A 21,186-nucleotide genomic window follows, 5' to 3' on the forward strand; every position below is an offset into this window, starting at 1 on the left:
AGTCTGAAGCAAATTATACGCCAGACTTGTAAGTTAATTATTTAATTAGTAGTTGAAAGAGTTTAGAATTATAATTCATATAGAATTATTAGGAGTATAGATGATATAAGAGGCTATTAATTTAGGAATTTTAATATAATTTTCATATAGGAATATAGTTGATATATATAAAATTCTATTAATTTAAGAATTTTAATATAGGAATTCCAAACAAATAAGAATTTAAAGAAATTCAATTAAATTAGTAATTGATATTTTATTTTAGTTGTTATTTTAAAAAATTTTAATTTTATTTCTTGTATTTTTAATAATAGTATATGTAGAGATATATTATAAGTAGTAAAAAGATAAATTTGTTAATAAAAAGAGAAAAAGTTTTTTTATTTATTAATTAAGAAAAATTACACTTATCAAAAAAAAATTAATTAAGAAAAATTACACTAACACTCTTTTAAATTAGGGCAAATCTCATATAAATAAATATTTTGATTTTAATTTTAACTCAGATTTTGAAATGCATTTTACTTACATTTTAAAAGTCACTTTTTAATTGTGTCGGATAATATTATTCTTTTGATTTTAATTCATATGTAAAATGACTTAATTATTCTAACAGTTTTTTTAATCTCTTTCTACGAATGAAAGGACAAAGATAGTTTTATTCATTTACTGGTCATAATGAGGTGAGAAATTAATCAATTAATTAACAACATACCTCTTATTAATTAAATTATGTATTTTTATTATTTATTTATTTATAATATAAATTAGGGTAATAATTAACTCCGAAAAGTGAGAGAAGTACCGAGAACTGTATCCATCCCAAAGGAATTTATTCCCTTTCTGCGGGAAAGAGTGCATAGACGCAGCTACTGGGAGAGAGAGTTGTGCTTGTGGAGATGAAAGAGATGAGATCCTAAAGCTATTGCGGGATATATATATATATATATATATATATATATATATATGTCTGAGTTCTCTCAGGTACTTCTCTCATGTCATGCATACTCTTCAATGTTTTGCGTTGTGTTTGTTCTACTTGAAAAAAATTGTCAAATTGATGAATTCTCATCAATTAAGCTTATGCTATGCTTGGGGCAACGAACCGGCTTCGTGGATTTGGGATTGGAAATTAAATTTTCTCCAATTTCAAATCTAAGGCACCATTTGATGCTCCCAAATATAATATTAGAGTTTTGATGGTTTCCTGTCTTTTAGCGGGATTTTTCATCCGTAATCTTCCGGTAACATGTTTGTCTTATTGAATCTGTTCACTTTTTATATTTTCATACATTTTTATTGTGATTTCTTGTGTTGAACTTCATTAATTTCCTTGATTCATACGAGCTAGGGTTTTTTCCCCCTGATTCGGATGCCTCGATTATTTTTCATGCATTTACAGATTTTTTTTTTTTGACAAACCTTTTATTGAATATTTTTTTCCCTTGTAATTGTTTTTTTAGTTAACTTTGATGTCTTCGTTTTTAGGGGGAAAAATGTTATTTGTAATTTGCCTTCTGTTCAGATGTTATTTTTAAATCTTCATTTATTGCATTCTGCAATCATGTGGAGGATAAGTTCTTTAACTTCTTTTTTGTTGGGAATCCGAATGTGGACTGGGCAACTAGATTGAAGCTGCAGAGCACGATGTAATTACATTAACTCGCGGTGCCATCCTCTTCTGTTATGACATTGTGCACAATCTTGAGTTTTTTTTTTTTTTAAAGGAATCAAGCTGAAACTAATAATTTTAATGCTATATCGCTTCAGGATGTGTCCCATGATATGAGAAAGAACGGAAAGGAATTCCTTGTCATGGCTGAGGAGCGTGGTGAAGTCGAGAAAGGTTAGCTTGCCAATGTTTCTGTTGCTTGTTAGAGATTTTATTAATGTTTGATATATGTTGAAATTTAACTACTTCGCATAAGGTATATCGAATAAGAGATTGGATGGCAATTAGTTTGTAGTCAAATTTGTTCCTGTGAATTTTTGGCGCAGCTTTTTAGTGCATGCTTATTTGAGCTATTTCTTTTAGGCGATAAGTGCACCTGTACATAAATAAATACTTTTGTTCCAAGCTGGCAACAATTTTTTTTTTTTAATGTTCTCCATCTCAATGTTCTAATGGTGCCACAAAGTGACTAAAAACACGCTTTACTGCTTCAAAACTCAATTTTCAAATTCCATTTTGTTTTTCAGAAAAAGAAATACTTTCTTTTTATCTTATTTTTCAATATGTTTTTCTTGTTTTTGTAGCTACTCCATATGATGACTAATGGTTGCGGCCATTACTCCATAATATCATGAAAAGTTTGCTTCACCAAAAAAGCCAATGTAATTTAAGGTCTTCGAACAACAATTGATGATCAAGAACAGCGATAACATCAACTAGTAAGCATGTTGCAAGAGAGCACATATGATAATTTCTGGACTGAGAATATTTTTATTTATAAAAAAAATTATAATTTCTAGATTGAGAATCAAGGGCAACATGAATCTTGAACATGGTATGACTAGTGGCTGACTTGTTGGTGGGCACGTTACTACCATTGCATAGTCTATGCTCATTTGATTGATTCTAGTGATATAAAGGCACGTTACTACCATTGCATAGTCCTTAAGCTCATTTGATTGATTCTAGTGATATAAAGGTCACAACTACAAGTACAATAATTGGGATAAAAAGATTGGTGATTGCTAGTATTGAGATTGATAGTCATGCATAATCTTATGAATATCAAGGTAGGTTCAAATACTTATAAATATAGATAAATTCCCCATAGCTTTTAGAAATTCTGATAGTGAAGTTCTGGACAAGCAGGGGTGGAGCCAAGATTCCATGGGAGGGGGGGGCCAAACTTATAAGAAGAATCCTATAAGACTAATTTGCGCCAAAAATAATTTACTATTCATATTTTTTTTCCTAACAATATTTATTAAACTTTCCTAACAATCGCAATTGCATGTGTGATAAGAACTCACTTTAGTGGTGAACCCTTTCGTTTCTTTTCTTTCAATGTAGCGGTATATATATATATTTTAATACATTCAGTGGTGTACTTTCCTTTCATGGAGTCCACCCTCACCATTTTTTAATTCTCCAGCATTTGATTCATTCCATTATAGGTGACTTTACTTTTATAATTTTTTATTTTATCATTAACTTTCACCATTTTATGCAAACACAAGCTGGAAATTGATAGATGTAAAAATGAAAAAGAAATTAAAAGAGTGAAAATTAATCTATTTTTTAGGAAATTAATATTGAAGTTTGATAGACTGAAAAACGAAAAGAAACATCATTCCGAGTATCTCAGTCCGGTGTGATTCTTGAGATTCACTGAAAAAAAAAACTCAATATCTATATATCGGAACACAGAAAACAAAATGAAAGAGTAAAATTGATATATATATTTTTAAGAAATTAATATCGAAAATTGATATACTGAGAAATGGAGATAAACATCATACCTCAATCCGGTGCGATGCAATGCTCGTGTTTATTGATAGGAGAATAAAAGGCAAAATAATCACAAAATCGATAGATCTGGAAACGAAAAATAAATGAAAGAGTAAAAATTGATATATATAATCTCATACCGAACTGCGCTCACAATTCTAGATCAGAAGAACAAAAATGAAAGATAACAGAGAGAATAGAGAATGGCCAAAAAAGTGTGAGAGCCAAGGAGAGAGAAAATCACCAAAAACAAGAAAATAAAAACTCAAAAAGTGGACCAAAAGAAATGGAAGTTACGAAAAAGGAAAATAAAAAGTTAAAAAGCGTTGGGACCAATCGACCAAAAGAAACGAAAACGTGTTTGGTTAGAGGCCAATTAATTTTTTTTTTTTCCTTTTTTGGGGGGCCAGTATAGACCTACATAGTTAAAAGTATAGACTTATATATATATAGATATACATATATATATATATACATATACATATGTATATATATATATATATATATATATATATATTAGCCTATACTAATAAAAAATTTCAAAAATCTAGGGGGCCATGGCCCCCGCCCGCCCCCCTTGGCTCCGCCCCTGTGGACAAGGTTGTAAAAGAAGACTTTTTATGTTCTTGACAATTACAATGTAGCAGTCCTTAAATTTGTATGCATGTGGACATGTCCCTTAATTAATTTATTTATTTTTTAAATTCAAATATGTGGCTATTTGTTTTCTACTTATGCAGCTTCTAATGTTAATCTAAATCCGTATAAAAATATATAGGTTTATTTTACAATTTTTTTTTTTTTTTTTTCTTTTTTTGCTAAATAAGATTTCATTAAAGAGCTCTTGAAGGGAAGCTCAACCAAAGAACAACTACACAAAAGAAGTCAACTGTAAACTCTTTACACTCGCAAGCTATCCAGAAAATCTACCAATTCCTCCACAGATTTAGAAGTCTGCCCTTAATCCGAAAAAATAAGGAACACAAAATTAAATGCTTTAACACCCAAACTAGAGCTTCCACACCATTGTAGGCCCTCTTTTTCCTCCGGCTCCACACCCCCCATCACATACAAAGAGGAGCTGACCCTCCAAGCTTGTCAAACTTGTCTTCCCGTTTTATATCCCTCCAAGCCTCAAGCATACCCATTGTGGAGTTTATACTTTATATTACTAAATATGCATAGTCACCTTCATAGAGTACCATCTATAGGTTATGATTTTATAATTTCACTGCACTTACTCTCCCAGTATCATGTGATAGGATGGGAACGAGCAAGGGCTCAAGTTCAAGGGGCAGAATGAGTGCAAGCTATATGGAAAAGTTGGAAAGGACAATGCAAGCTCTCCAGGAGGAAGCAAACAAACTTAATGTAGAATTTGCTACTATTATGGTAAATTACCAACCATTGTTAGTGATTTTTGTAAATGAATTTCAAGCTAGATTGTGATAATCTTTTTCTTATGTGAAACGCTAATTGCAGATTGAGAAAAATGAACTAATGCATACAAACAATGAGCTTAAATGTCTTTGTCAAGACTCAAGAAATGGAAGAAGAGTTTGAGTCGAACAACGGGTGAGTGCATTACAATTGTTAGATTCAGTTGTATTATTTATCATGAGATTATTGGGATTACCCAACTAGTTGATAGATGCATTACAATGACTTATTTGCATAAATGAAATATATATATATGGCTTTAAGACATCATTAAAATAAAAAAAAATTTACTTTCTCACTGCTGCAATTAAGTTGGAAATGAGTTTTAACTTACCCAAGGGAAACCACCATTGACAAATGGACCTCCAGTTCTTCTCAACCTCTCTGACAAAGATCTCTTACACTAATGTGTCTATTTTCATTTTCCCCTTCCATTATCTTCTGTTCCGTCTCTACAGTATTGCCCCTAAATGATAATAACGAGGAAACTTTTCATTTGAATTCAACTCTAACTTTTCATTTGAATTGTACTCTTGAACTTAGTTCAGTTTCACATATGCGGCTAGCAAAATGGCTGATGATAAAACAACAGGAGACTGAATAAGGTATACAAAATGCTTACTTTTAAGCTTGAATCAAATATAGAACTCATAATAAATAAATTTTTTTTTGAAAGATTTATCTATCGATGGACTCAGAACCTTACAAAATAAGGCATTTAGTTTTCTGAGGGGTTAATTTGGGATTTCTTTAATGTCCTTCAAATTCCATACATCATCTACCCAAACAATCTCTTCATCATCATCATAACTTCCACCACTCCAGAGCTCTCCAACCAAGTAAGGATACCCCATTATTTGCTTCTCATTGAAACCCCAAGAACAAAGCCACAACCACTCTTCCCAACTCAGAGTACCGCCACTCTCCTGCCAGTTCTTGTACAATAAACAAACAGAGTCTCCTGCATCTTCAATCTTCTCACTCACCTCCTTCTCTTCGACCTTTTCCACTTTTCCATTGCTCTTCTCTATTGGGCTTGACATTGGTACAAATTTTGTCGCTAAGAAAAGGCACAAGAAAGAGAGCAACTTCCACAGAGAGGTAAGAGTTTGTGAAACAAAGATTGGAAGGTGAATACAGGGGCACCCAGCTAGGACTAGGAGTGAGGGAATTTGTATGTGAATATATATAATTTATACAGACACACCCTTATAAATGTAGGTATGAAATCTTTATGAGGAACTTTTTATTTTGAGAAGGAAAGTCAAGTTTTCGAAGTTACCCTTTTTGGGGGAAAGTTCTTTATGATTTAGAGTTTGATTTGCATGCATTCACACTAGCCAAGCCATTATGTGTATTTTCTATGTTTATAAATGACTTTTTTCATTTTCAGTAATATATTTTCTGATCTGTATTAAAAAACACTTCGTTATCAATATATTGATAACAAACCAATCAAATAAAGACACGTAAATCGAGTAAGCCTATCAGATTTGATCTTAGTCACCCATTTAATTTGCACCTTCTTTGAGGGCTTAGCATTTGGAAATCTGTTTACTTATATTTGTTACTATTGCCTTAATTTTTAGGTCACGGAATATATAATTATATCTAAATTAAATAAAATGTCAAATTTTGTCTCATAATTTTGGTAATTCATAGAATTTGACTTTAAAACTTATTTAAATATCAGGCACATCTATATCTCATTTCAATTTTTTGGCAAGTGATTTAAAACAATATAGTTGACTGCAATTATTTTGTCAAATGATTTAAAATAAGCTATTTTTGGTAGGTATCATTTAATTGAACAGTTATGAAATATGTTTTTGTTACCAAAATTGATTTATTAATTATAATTAATCACCTAATTTAAGTACAAAATTTTCATTTCAGTTAAATAGTAAATTAGGCTTGACGCCCAAAACGCAGGATGGTTATGAAATATAAAATTATGTAATATATATATATACTAATAAGTACAACACGTGCAATGCAAATATTTGAAAATATTTTATAATAAACAAAAGATTTAGTACAGGAAATTGAAGTTATCTCAATTTCCTCTTAGGTTTTTCATATTTTGTTATCTTTGTTGATGCTATTCTAGGATGACTTGGATGTTTTTAATGAAAGATCATTCTGAACTTTTTTTTCTATATTTTAATCATTTTTTAAAGATATTGAAGTCCAGTTTTGTTATGCTATACAAACCTTACAATCTAATAATGCAATGGAATATGTCAAAGGTGCTATCTCTGAATTTTGTAACTCTCGTGGTATTTTGTACCAAACTTCTTGTTCTTTAACTCCTCAACAAAATGGCGTTGCAAAACGAAAAAATAGACTTTTAATTGAAATAACTCGAACTTTAATGATACATATGCATCTTCCCAGTGCCGTTTGGGGAGATGCTGATTTAACTGCTTGCTACTTAATTAATCGTATGTCATCTTCCGTTCTTAACTGGAAATGTCTTTATTCTATTGTTTTTCCTACTCGTCCGTTATTTGCATTGACTCCTTGTGTTTTTGGTTGTGTGTGCTTTGCTCATATATTACGTCCTGGCACCGATAAATTGTCTCCTCATGCCATTAAATGTGTCTTTATTTCTTGAACTCGAAAGGGTTATAAATGTTAGGATCCCAGCACTCGTAGTGCTTTTGTGTGTATGGATGTTACCTTTTTTTAGGACACTTCTTGCTTCTGTAATACCCCGATATTGTAAAAAGGATTTCTTAATTAAATTAATTTATTTTATATTATTATTATTATTTTTAAGTGATTTGTTTTATTTAATTAGGTGCTTGATAGTTGTGATTTGTTTTATTTAATTAAGTGCGTAGGTAAATTGTATTGTTTTAATTAAATTATATATTTTGTAATTTTATTTGTTAAATTTATACGGTGTTTGATTTGTGGAATGCTAGTTAGTGAAGTGTTTATTTGATTTGCGTGATTTTGTGTTGGTGTACCTTTATTGTTAATTATTGGTAGCTATTAAATTTAATTTCATTAATTTAGGTATTTAAGTTATTTGTATTGGGATTAAAGGAAGTTGAACCAACGGATGTGGTATTGGGCTTGAAGGAAGCCTTGTTGGGTTAATTGGTAAAGGCCCGTGGTTGTGAGGATATTTAATAATTATCTTTGCATAATTATACCTATATAATTACATGTGTATATTAATTCATTATTAAATCATGTGGAGGGGTATATATGTCAATATAATTATATATTGATATATATAGGTATATATAATTTATTTAACTAATGGTTATATATGGAAGGTAATATATATATGTTTATAGTAAAATATATGTATGTATATATATTATTTAAAAGATAAATATTATTTATTTTATATGATAATCCTAATGGGAAAAGGATTTAGTTTTTGTATGTATATAAATAGACACATAAGACTCTAGGGTTAGGAGTTTTTCCACGTTAGAAAAATAAGAGAATTAGAGAGAGAAGAAGAAGGGCTAACGAAGAGGAGGCCGGATCAAAGAACGTAAGAGGAGACCGGATTTGGAAAAGAAAAGGCGAGTTCTTCTCTACTTCTCCTCTTAGAACTCATAAGCTTATCACCTTAATTATCGAAATTTTAATTTTAACTTATTAAATCAAATTGTTAATCAGTGTAGATCAGCATGTTTATTCTTTACAAAATTAGAAATTTAAGCATGTGAATATATGTATGAATTGTTCTGAATATTTAAATATTGTATGTGGGGTTAGGTTAATTAAATTTTATTTCTGAAATTTTTTATAGTTTGCTTTAACCTTGTGTGGTATGATGAATTAAATTAAATAGATCTTAATTTAATTATATATGTTTAATTATGCCCAAAATAACAAATAAAGCTTTTGGGATTTTTCTAGGATTTTCTGGAAATTTTCTAGAATTAATTTATATTTTGAATGTTATTTTAGAAATTGTTTTATTATATACTGTTATATATATATAAATATTTGTAGTATAAACAACATACTGGGGTTGGATTTGCAAATCGGTGCATCATCAAAGGCGTAAAATCCAGTGTGTCGCGGTCCATGGTAGTATGGTGAGCCGCAGATCAGCACCATGGATGCTGCTCGATCTAAGGGAGGTGAATCCAGTGTGTACGGCATATTATAAGGTTGTGTGAAAACTAATCCAGTGGCTGAGAGGAGTTGATGGAAGGGCGGTTGATTCAGTGTTTCGCGGCACATGATGGGCTGGTACACGTTAGCATCTGGACCATAGATATGGTCCAGCCAACTAAAAATGATCTGGTGCGAGCGAGTGCACTAGAACGCAGAAGGGCAACCAATAGGGACAAGCCACACACGTGCTGAGAGGGTAACCGGCGCGTGAGGGCGCGTGCAGGCGCGTGGACGCGCCTGCCGGTAAGGGGAAGCGCGTGAAGGCGCGTGGGAGTAGTCTAGGGGTATGTGGTGGCGCGTGAAGGCGCGTGGGGATGCGTGTGAGGTCCTGGAAAGTTGCTTGAGACTCCGGTGAAGTTCCAGTATTTATCTTAAGCTTGTTAGGGTTAAAATTAATCATTAGAGGGTGTGTTCTTGATATTTTGAGAGCCTCAGAGTGTTACTAAGATACCTAGTAGCATTTAGTGGTATAAATATAATTAATTAAATATTTTTGCAATGAAAGGAGGTGTACATATGTGTATATATATGTAGATATGATTTTAAATAGTCAACGATTGGTATGGAATGTATGATACAAACATATATATACATTACAAAATATATGTGTATATATATATTATTTAAGATTATTAAATATTATAAATCTTGTTTGGTATGACTTGATTCGTGTATGGTATGGTTGGTTTAAAATCGTAATAGATACACGGTTATTAAATTAAGGACATGCTTATTATATGCATGTGAAGTCTATGTATAATTATACCTAGAGTTAAGTTTAAAATTAATACATGGTTGAATTGTAGGCATGGATGAGTTGCCAAAGGCTTTGATATACTGCCTTATTGGTTATGAATAAATTTCATATATGGGAAGCATGGTTGAATTGCTAATTAATTGTAAAAGTAAATATATTGAAGGAAGCATGGTTGAATTGCTAGTATATAAATAAATATATTTATAAATGGTATGGTTGATTTGCCGGTGCATATTTAAATTGCTATATGTGTAGATGACTAAATTACTGTTTAGGATGGAGTTAAGGTGAGTGGGGTTTACTTTATGAGAAAATTATAAAAGGGGGGGCTTGGTCTAGGTATGACTAATAATTAATTATTGGTGAGTGGTTTTGACAATTTAATGCCCTATTAACTGGTAGGATTCTTGCACTATATATATAAGTATTTATATATATTTGTAGCATCGTATATTAAAGTTAAAGCTTAATTAGGGATGGTTTTGGTAAAGATGATCTGTTTATTGGTTTTCAGAGGCTTGGTAGAGAGAACTTGCTCGTAGGGTTTAACCCGCGATTTATTTTTCAGGTTGTAGAAGGTCAAGTCTCAAGGTTGAGGATCCGCAGCTGGAGGACTTATCCATTCCTTATATTTACTTAAAAGTAGGATATTAGTTTTGTTTCAGTTGATCTTAGTACTTAATTGGTTGAAATTCTAAATAGTAACTTTTGGTTAAGGGGTCCTTGAGTTACGGGATTCCCGAGTTGTAACCATTTGGAAGTTATTAATGGATTTACTATTAATTGGATTTCTTCAGCGTTTTATTTTATTCTTTATTTCATTTTGTAATCCGTGCTTGTTTAAATACTTTAATTGGTTTGATATCCCCTGATTTTGTGCGCGGACTTGATCAACCCGTGTTCCGAAATTAGGGGGTATTACAGTTGGTATCAGAGCACTCCAGGTTCAAGTGTCCCTAGGGTGTCTTTCGTTATGTGAATTCCGCTTTGTGTACTCGTTTCATTAGAGCTTAAGTTTAGGATACATTGTATTCCTTTACGGTCCGTTAAAATCGTACTGATGTCTGTCGTTCTATGTTAACAGCATGGTTAACACTGGAAGAGGACAGAATCTGAACCGTCGACAGAGGAGAGCTGCACGTAGGCAGCAAGAACACCTGCAACGTCAGCAAATGGAGGAAGAGCAGCAACGACTTGAGTTTCAGGATGAGGGTCAGCTTCAGGAGGAGCAAGAGGAAGTTCAGGCTCCGGCTCAGGGCAGGGATCCAGAGTATCCTCCTCACATCAATGACCTCATTGCTCGGGCTATAGAAGCTGGGGTAGCAGCTGTACTTCGGAATCAGCCTCAGGTACAGCCGGCACCGTTACCAGCACCGGTTGTTCAGACTGATACTTGGGAGAAGGCCAGGAGTTCCTTCACAAAAGGGAGTCCACCTGAGTTCACGGGCTCCACGGATGCGAGAGCAGCTCACCAGTGGAAACAGGACATTGAGCGACATCTTCGCTTGGTTCAGTGCACGGAGGTTCAGAAGCAGATGCTTGCTACCTTCAAGCTAGTTGGGGATGCACTGCAGTGGTGGGAGTCAGTTACCACCATAGAGGAGAGGATGGCATTGACTTATGATGAGTTCAGTGCACGCTTTGAAGAAAAGTATTTCCCTTATGCAGTTAGGGCAGCCATGAAGACTGAGTTTCTTAATTTGCAGCAAGGGAACATGACAGTGGCGGAGTATGAACAGCAGTTCACACGCTTATCTCTCTTTGCACCGGAGGAGGTGGATACAGAGGAGAAGAAGCGCAACAGTTTTGTCAATGGACTGATGTGGTCTATCAAGAGAGCTATTACTGGTAGTCCAGCCTACACTACTTATGCTCAAGTGGTGGACGCAGCTTTGCAGCTTTATCAGCTGAATGAGGATTTCAGACAGACTAGGGCTGAGAAGCGGGGTGGCAAAGACTTTGCTAATCAGCCAGCTGAGAAAGTGAATGATAATGGGAACCGACAGAATGATAAGGGCAGGTTCCAGGGCCAGCAGCCTTGGAAGAGGCACAAGGGTAATTCAGAAGTTCAGAGAGAGGGAGTTCCCACTCCGCAGACTGGAGCACCTCAGACTGGACAGGGACAGCTACAGGGTAATCACCAGGAGGGGCAGTCAAGTATATTTAGGGGTCATTGCTATAAGTGTGGAGATTATGGGCATTCAGCCAAACGGTGTCCTGGGTTGGCTCAGAACCAGCATGGGCAACAGGGACAGTGGCAACCATTACCTACTCCACAGATTCCACGTGTGCAGGCTCAGACATTTCCGGCCTTACCAGCACCACCGCCACCGCAGGGACAGCCTATACAGCAGTTGCATCAGGGTATGGTGTACAATGCCACACCTTGCAATGCATGGGTACCTCAGAAGAATTGAGGTATGTTTTTTTTTATTTCAAGGTAGATGTAGAAATGACTTAGTAGATATAAGTGCATCATGTTCATTAGTATCTGGATGGTTTTGGCTTATGATGGTGATATATATTTATACATATATATACAAATCATTGACTGTTAGTATATTACACCACTAAGTGTTTAAGTAATTTACACAATTGTGAGCATTTTATTATAGATATTTACGTATTAAATATCTTACATGGCAAACAGTGGAATAAGGGAAAATGAAAGTTTGGGACAAATAATCAAAATTTCATTTCATGGATTCGTGAATTCCGAGGACGAAATTCCTTTTATTAGGGGGGAAGAATGTAATACCCCGATATTGTAAAAAGGATTTCTTAATTAAATTAATTTATTTTATATTATTATTATTATTTTTAAGTGATTTGTTTTATTTAATTAGGTGCTTGATAGTTGTGATTTGTTTTATTTAATTAAGTGCGTAGGTAAATTGTATTGTTTTAATTAAATTATATATTTTGTAATTTTATTTGTTAAATTTATACGGTGTTTGATTTGTGGAATGCTAGTTAGTGAAGTGTTTATTTGATTTGCGTGATTTTGTGTTGGTGTACCTTTATTGTTAATTATTGGTAGCTATTAAATTTAATTTCATTATTTTAGGTATTTAAGTTATTTGTATTGGGATTAAAGGAATTTGAATCAACGGATGTGGTATTGGGCTTGAAGGAAGCCTTGTTGGGTTAATTGGTAAAGGCCCGTGGTTGTGAGGATATTTAATAATTATCTTTGCATAATTATACCTATATAATTACATGTGTATATTAATTCATTATTAAATCATGTGGAGGGGTATATATGTCAATATAATTATATATTGATATATATAGGTATATATAATTTATTTAACTAATGGTTATATATGGAAGGTAATATATATATGTTTATAGTAAAATATATGTATGTATATATATTATTTAAAAGATAAATATTATTTATTTTATATGATAATCCTAATGGGAAAAGGATTTAGTTTTTGTATGTATATAAATAGACACATAAGACTCTAGGGTTAGGAGTTTTTCCACGTTAGAAAAATAAGAGAATTAGGGAGAGAAGAAGAAGGGCTAACGAAGACGAGGCCGGATCAAAGAACGTAAGAGGAGACCGGATTTGGAAAAGAAAAGGCGAGTTCTTCTCTACTTCTCCTCTTAGAACTCATAAGCTTATCACCTTAATTATCGAAATTTTAATTTTAACTTATTAAATCAAATTGTTAATCAGTGTAGATCAGCATGTTTATTCTTTACAAAATTAGAAATTTAAGCATGTGAATATATGTATGAATTGTTCTGAATATTTAAATATTGTATATGGGGTTAGGTTAATTAAATTTTATTTCTGAAATTTTTTATAGTTTGCTTTAACCTTGTGTGGTATGATGAATTAAATTAAATAGATCTTAATTTAATTATATATGTTTAATTATGCCCAAAATAATAAATAAAGCTTTTGGGATTTTTCTAGGATTTTCTGGAAATTTTCTAGAATTAATTTATATTTTGAATGTTATTTTAGAAATTGTTTTATTATATACTGTTATATATATATAAATATTTGTAGTATAAACAACATACTGGGGTTGGATTTGCAAATCGGTGCATCATCAAAGGCGTAAAATTCAGTGTGTCGCGGTCCATGGTAGTATGGTGAGCCGCAGATCAGCACCATGGATGCTGCTCGATCTAAGGGAGGTGAATCCAGTGTGTACGGCATATTATAAGGTTGTGTGAAAACTAATCCAGTGGCTGAGAGGAGTTGATGGAAGGGCGGTTGATTCAGTGCTTCGCGGCACATGATGGGCTGGTACACGTTAGCATCTGGACCATAGATATGGTCCAGCCAACTAAAAATGATCTGGTGCGAGCGAGTGCACCAGAACGCAGAAGGGCAACCAATAGGGACAAGCCACACACGTGCTGAGAGTGTAACCGGCGCTTGAGGGCGCGTGCAGGCGCGTGGACGCGCCTGCCGGTAAGGGGAAGCGCGTGAAGGCGCGTGGGAGTAGTCTAGGGGTATGTGGTGGCGCGTGAAGGCGCGTGGGGATGCGTGTGAGGTCCTGGAAAGTTGCTTGAGACTCCGGTGAAGTTCCAGTATTTATCTTAAGCTTGTTAGGGTTAAAATTAATCATTAGAGGGTGTGTTCTTGATATTTTGAGAGCCTCAGAGTGTTACTAAGATACCTAGTAGCATTTAGTGGTATAAATATAATTAATTAAATATTTTTGCAATGAAAGGAGGTGTACATATGTGTATATATATGTAGATATGATTTTAAATAGTCAACGATTGGTATGGAATGTATGATACACACATATATATACATTACAAAATATATGTGTATATATATATTATTTAAGATTATTAAATATTATAAATCTTGTTTGGTATGACTTGATTCGTGTATGGTATGGTTGGTTTAAAATCGTAATAGATACACGGTTATTAAATTAAGGACATGCTTATTATATGCATGTGAAGTCTATGTATAATTATACCTAGAGTTAAGTTTAAAATTAATACATGGTTGAATTGTAGGCATGGATGAGTTGCCAAAGGCTTTGATATACTGCCTTATTGGTTATGAATAAATTTCATATATGGGAAGCATGGTTGAATTGCTAATTAATTGTAAAAGTAAATATATTGAAGGAAGCATGGTTGAATTGCTAGTATATAAATAAATATATTTATAAATGGTATGGTTGATTTGCCGGTGCATATTTAAATTGCTATATGTGTAGATGACTAAATTACTGTTTAGGATGGAGTTAAGGTGAGTGGGGTTTACTTTATGAGAAAATTATAAAAGGGGGGGCTTGGTCTAGGTATGACTAATAATTAATTATTGGTGAGTGGTTTTGACAATTTAATGCCCTATTAACTGGTAGGATTCTTGCACTATATATATAAGTATTTATATATATTTGTAGCATCGTATATTAAAGTTAAAGCTTAATTAGGGATGGTTTTGGTAAAGATGATCTGTTTATTGGTTTTCAGAGGCTTGGTAGAGAGAACTTGCTCGTAGGGTTTAACCCGCGATTTATTTTTCAGGTTGTAGAAGGTCAAGTCTCAAGGTTGAGGATCCGCAGCTGGAGGACTTATCCATTCCTTATATTTACTTAAAAGTAGGATATTAGTTTTGTTTCAGTTGATCTTAGTACTTAATTGGTTGAAATTCTAAATAGTAACTTTTGGTTAAGGGGTCCTTGAGTTACGGGATTCCCGAGTTGTAACCATTTGGAAGTTATTAATGGATTTACTATTAATTGGATTTCTTCAGCGTTTTATTTTATTCTTTATTTCATTTTGTAATCCGTGCTTGTTTAAATACTTTAATTGGTTTGATATCCCCTGATTTTGTGCGCGGACTTGATCAACCCGTGTTCCGAAATTAGGGGGTATTACAGCTTCTCTGCACATGGTTCGTCTTTAAATATTGATTTGTTGCTTTCGTTGCCTGTTGTGTCTACTTCGTCTGAGTCTGTCAAACCACAACCACTTCAAGTGCATAGTCGACGAACGTAGGAAGCATCCTCCCAATTGTCTACTTCTATTGAGGTTCCTCCTTCAGCTGATGATCTTCCTATTGCCTTACATAAAGGTATTCGCTCTTGTGTTACTGCACAGCACATTTCTAACTTTGTCTCATATAATCATGTTTCACCCTCTCTCTTGTTTTTTATCCAAATTGTCTGCTACTCTTGTTCCCAAGACTTTGCAGGATGCTTTTTCTCATCCAAGTTGGCGAAAAGCCATGATAGATGAAATGGATGCCCTTCATCATAATGGAACTTGGGATCTTGTTCGTTCAACTCCTGGTTGCAAACTGGTTGGTTGTAAATGGGTCTACACTGTGAAATACCTCCATGATGGTTCTATTGAGAGGTTGAAGGCTCGACTTGTTGCAAAAGAGTACACCCGGACTTATGGTGTTGATTATGATGTGACGTTTTCCCCTGTTGCTAAGATTTCTTTTATTCGGGTCCTTATTTCCATTGCTGCCAATTGCAACTGGCCGATGTTTCAATTATAAGTGAAAAATGCCTTCTTACATGGTGACTTGGTTGAAGAAGTTTATATGTAGAAACCACCTGGGTTTGTTGCTCAGGTGGAGTATTGTCACACTATTTGTCGCCTTAAGAAAGCCTTATATGGATTGAAACAATCTCCACGGGCTTGGTTTAAAAAGTTTTTTGTGGCAGCATTGGAATTTGGTCTTAGTATATGCCAGACGGACCATTCGGTATTTCACCAGCGCACTAAAGTTGGCTTCATTTTTCTTGTGGTGTATGTAGATGATATTGTGATCACATGTGATGATCTTGAAGGCATTTTTAAGTTGAAGTTGTTTTTGCAAAATCGGTTCCACACTAAAGACCCGAGTAAACTTAGGTATTTCTTGGGTATTGAAGTTGCTAGATCCATGGAAGGTATAAGCTTATCTCAACGAAAATATGTGTCAATGAAAGAAACGAATATGTTAGGTGGTCGTCCAAATACAAAACTTTTGTTAGATGTGGGTGATTTATTTGATGATCCTGGTAGATATCAACATCTTGTTGGGAAATTAATTTATCTTACTATCACTCGGCCTGATATCTCGTATGCAGTTAGTGTCGTAAGTCAGTTCATGGGAGCTCGTAGGATGCCACAATGGAATGCGGTTCTTTGGATTATCCGATACCTTTACCAAGCTCCAGGTTTTGGGTTGTTATAAACTGAATGGACATCTTAGGGTGGATCACCAATGCTGAACTGGGTTAGTTCTCCCTCAGATAAGAGATCTACTACAGGCTATTGCACATTTGTAGGTAGGAATATTGTTACATGGAGAAGTAAAAAAGCAAACTGTGGTAGCACGGTCTAGTAATGAAGCTGAGTACAGGGCGATTGCCCATACTTCTGTGAGTTGACATGGCTACAACATTTTCTTGAGGAACTTGGGTTAATAGTCAAAACTCCTATTCTATTGTTTTGTGATAACCAAGCGGCTATTTACATTGCATCTAATCCTGTGTTTCATGAGAGAACCAAGCATATTGAAGTTGATTGTCACTTCATTCGAGAGAAAATATTGAGCGGGAACATTTCTACTCCATTTGTGAAGTTTGAAGATCAATTAGCTAATATGTTTACTAAGGCTCTTGGTTATAATCGGTTGAAGGCAATTTGTTCCAAACTGGAATTATATGATATATATTCTTCAACTTGAAGGGGAGTGTTAGAACATTTATATGTGTGTGTGTGTGTGTGTATATATATATTTGAGTTGTGTCAAATTGTGGCTTATGTTCGTATATAATCTCTTTTTCTGTTTAGGGTTCAATAACAATGAGAAGGGTAAACTACAATGATGTCCCCTGAGGTTTGTCAAATTTTTAGTCAGTTTTTGCTGAAATTTACGTAACTACTCTATTTATTATATTGTTAAAAATATCAAAATATTTTGGTATGTCAAATGAGAATTTTACCCCTTAAAACCATAATTCCCACTTTCTTCATTCCTACCTTCTGGTTCTCTCTCTCCGCCTACGGCCATGGCTGCCACCACCATCTCTCCCCGCTTTATCTCTCTACACTCTTTCACACTAACTAACACAATTTTTTGAATCCACAACAACAATCCCCGCCGGAATCACACCATCCGGTTCAGCCGCTACTGGCAGCCCACATCCAGCCATCTTCCCCCAGATTCCCCCTTTCCGCCGCTAGAGCCCACCGTCGTCGACCTCAATGACGAGAGTGCCTTTGCCGTCAAGTGGGTGGTAAAGAACTACTTCCGCCCCAGGGACGGCGTGATCCTTGTCCATGTCCGCCCCACCTCCGTCCTCTACGGCGCTAACTGGGGCGCCATCCACCTCTCCTTCGACACCGACTCCGAGGAGTCACAATAGAAGCTCGAGGATGAATTCGACAACTTCACCCCCAGCAAGGTAAGAACAAAACTATTGTTGCGAACCCTTCCTTCTCTAACGGTGATGAATTTTAGGTAATATGTGTGTGTGTGTGAAAACCCATTGAATAAAATGTATGATGATTGTTTGATTTTTTATTACAATCATAATAGAAATTTTACATTAGGGATGTGAGTACTCGCAAAGTCACAAATAAGTCATAAATTGGTTACTGACTACAGTTTTTGGGAAGAAAACAAACGATTTTAATTAATTCACCAATAATAGTAATTTAAGATAGATATGGAGACTAAATGTTGGGTATATAAACAAATTCATATATGTATATATATACATATATGATTTGGAAAAGATAAAGGGAGATGATGTTTGGTGGTAGTGGTAGTGGTGAAGGAGGAGGCAGTAGAGGTGGTGGAGTTGGTGGTGGGTGAGTGGAGAGAGAAAAGGAGAGAGAGAGGGGCAATTTTGTCCCTTTGAACAAATAATTTTTTTTTATTTGATGACATAATAAGGGTAATATGGTCTTTTTCACTTAGTTGAAGGGCATTATGGTTACTTTAAACTAATTTTCTTACAAAACATATCCCTTTTTGATTTGTGTAATAATAATAATCTAAATCATATAGTGATTATTAAGTATGAATGCCTAAAATCTATTTATCCTCATAAGGAAATACTTAATGAAGAGAAAATGTATAAAAATCGATTAAGATTGTTTAGCCATGTGAATCATAGGCTAACAAATTGCTACACCTATGAGTAAGAGTAATATGGTGCAGATTGAAAGTAATGTTAGTTTGGAGAAGTGAAAAATCAACACTAATATTGGTTGAGATAGTAAGAAAAGATATGATCGATTGAGGCTATGGCCTTACAGTGGGAGGTCAACATACGGTTCATGTAACTGGACCTGACCCGAAGTAGTTAGGGAAATGTATGTTGATTTGCATTTAACGAAAATTAGAAATTTTACAAGGTTGTAAAGAATCAAATCGCACCATCTCTGTAATATGTAAATGCCTCGTTTTCTCCTGAAGTTGTCGGAATTATTCATAATAAGATATTGGCTCACTATTTGTTTTCTACTTATGTAGCTGCTAATGTTAATCTAAATCTGTGTAAAAATATATAGGTTTATGTTACAATTTTTTTTTTTTCCCGCTAAATGAGATTCCATTAATGAATGCTCAAGAAGCTCAACCAAAGAACAACTACACAAAAGAAGTCAACAGTAAACTCTTTGTACTCTCTATGCTTGCGAGCTATCAAATCTATGAATTCCTCCACAGATTTAGAAGTCTGCCCTTTAACTTAAAAAAATAGAGAATGCAAAATTAAATGCTTTAACACCCAAACTGGAGCTTCCTCACCGTCAAAGGCCCTCTTATTCCTCCTGCACACACACCCCATCACATACAAAGTGGAGCTGCCATCCAAGCATCTTGAACTTGTCTTTCCTCTGTACATCACCTACAAGCCTCGAGCACGTCCATTGTGGAGTTTATGTTACTAAATATGCATAGTCACCTTCACAGAGTACTATCACTGAGTTATGATTACACTGTTCTTACTCTTCCAGTATCGTGTGATAGGATGGGAACAAGCAAGGCTCAAGTTCAAGGAGCAGAATGAGTACAAGCTATATGGAAAATTTGGAAAGGAAAGTGCAAGTTCTTATACGAAACTCTAATTGCAGATTGAGAAGAATGAACTATTAATAGGCTACAAACAACAAGCTTGAATGTCTCTGTCAAAAAATGGAGAAGTGCTTGAGTCAAACACAGGCGAGTGAGTGCTTTACCATTGTTAGCATTAGTTATATGAGATGATTGGGATTACCCAGCTAGTTGATAAATATAGACTTTGTTTAATACCAAATTCATTCAAGGATTTGCTTTTGTTTTTGTATTTGAAATTTTTTGCCCTATTAAACATGCTCTTGTATTTCGTTTCAATGCTAGAGATGAGAAATGCACTGAAAGAGGAGATCAAGCTGCTTAAACTTCTGGCCGGTGAGACTGTGGACCCTGAAATCAGCTATGACATGCCTTCTCCAAGCCGCGAGGATGAGCAGGATGTCAAAAATCCCCCTAAAAGTGAGTAAAGAGTGGAGCAGTTGTGATGGTTGGCGTATAATAAGATATATATATATATATATATATAAAAGATCTCCTACTCTGTCGTGTCTATTTTCATTTTCCCCTTCCGTTATTGCACATTCAGCCCGCGGGTAGTTTTTGGTTTTTCAAACATACCTCAACTGCTTGTGGAACTTTAGAAATTTTTCTTGGCCTCTTTAAAGAAAATCAGAAAAGCTGAAAATTGCAAATTGTCATGCTTCTGCAGGGTCCAGTTTTAGATGGTTCCTATAATTGGGATATGTGAAGTTAATTAGATTGGTGTAATTGTGTTGGTTTTATTATCTGCTTAATTTGCGTATTTTTCTTCAAAATATTAAACAAAGTTTCTCATTCAACCTAGAGTATCTAACTTTATACACATCCTCTTAACATCCTGGACCAACTTCTAGTAACTTTTAGTGTCATATCCTTAGTAGTGTTGACCATCATTTAATAATAACTGTTAGCTTTGGTCTCTGGTTTGATGATGTTGTCGGCTAAAAATCTGGTGGTACCGTCTCGTTTCCCATCCCGGTCTGTCGTGACTCTTCAGGTTTTCCTTCTTTTGTAAGGTCTGGGCTTCTTCGCTATGATCTTCACAAGTAGTTTATGGAGGAGCTATTGTTACCAAACGTGACCTTCTCTACTTAGCTTTTGCTTTTGTAGTGTGTAATGGTGGCCTGTTTGGAAGTTTTGATCTCCAGGCTTAAGGTGTGTAGTCATGGAAATGTTTTCTCCTTGCATCAAAGAAAGTTATACATTTTATTTCCTTTTTTTTTCTTTTCTCGGATGGTAAAGCCAAAAAAAAAAAAAAATTGTAATTGAAAATCTTCCAATATGAATCCGGATCCTCCTCATTCTATGTATTACTGC

At 34.4% G+C, this 21,186-nt stretch overlaps 1 protein-coding gene across 7 annotated transcripts; it reads left to right on the top strand.

Annotated features, from left to right (window-relative positions):
• Nucleotides 1-804: 804 nt before the first annotated feature.
• Nucleotides 805-20,584, top strand: LOC132271309 (uncharacterized). Of its 7 annotated transcripts, none has more exons than XM_059772646.1 (7): nt 805-984; nt 1,629-1,649; nt 1,771-1,846; nt 4,723-4,852; nt 4,943-5,035; nt 10,894-12,227; nt 15,330-15,549. In XM_059772646.1, exons 5-6 carry the CDS (start codon nt 4,974-4,976, stop codon nt 12,224-12,226), a joined length of 1,395 nt encoding a protein of 464 aa, XP_059628629.1. In that variant the 5' UTR covers nt 805-984; nt 1,629-1,649; nt 1,771-1,846; nt 4,723-4,852; nt 4,943-4,973; the 3' UTR covers nt 12,227; nt 15,330-15,549. The 7 variants fall into 7 exon arrangements, 6 of the variants coding, with proteins under 6 accessions (XP_059628629.1, XP_059628632.1, XP_059628630.1 ...); XM_059772649.1 differs by lacking the exon at nt 1,629-1,649 and adding an exon at nt 2,257-2,391; XM_059772650.1 differs by lacking the exon at nt 805-984 and adding an exon at nt 2,257-2,391 and having other exon boundaries at nt 991-1,668.
• Nucleotides 20,585-21,186: the final 602 nt, after the last annotated feature.

This window comes from Cornus florida, unplaced genomic scaffold (genome assembly GCF_030987335.1).
Source record: "Cornus florida cultivar Cherokee Brave unplaced genomic scaffold, ASM3098733v1 CherokeeBrave_3.0.0_Hap2_Chr08, whole genome shotgun sequence".
Taxonomy (NCBI): Eukaryota; Viridiplantae; Streptophyta; class Magnoliopsida; order Cornales; family Cornaceae; genus Cornus; species Cornus florida.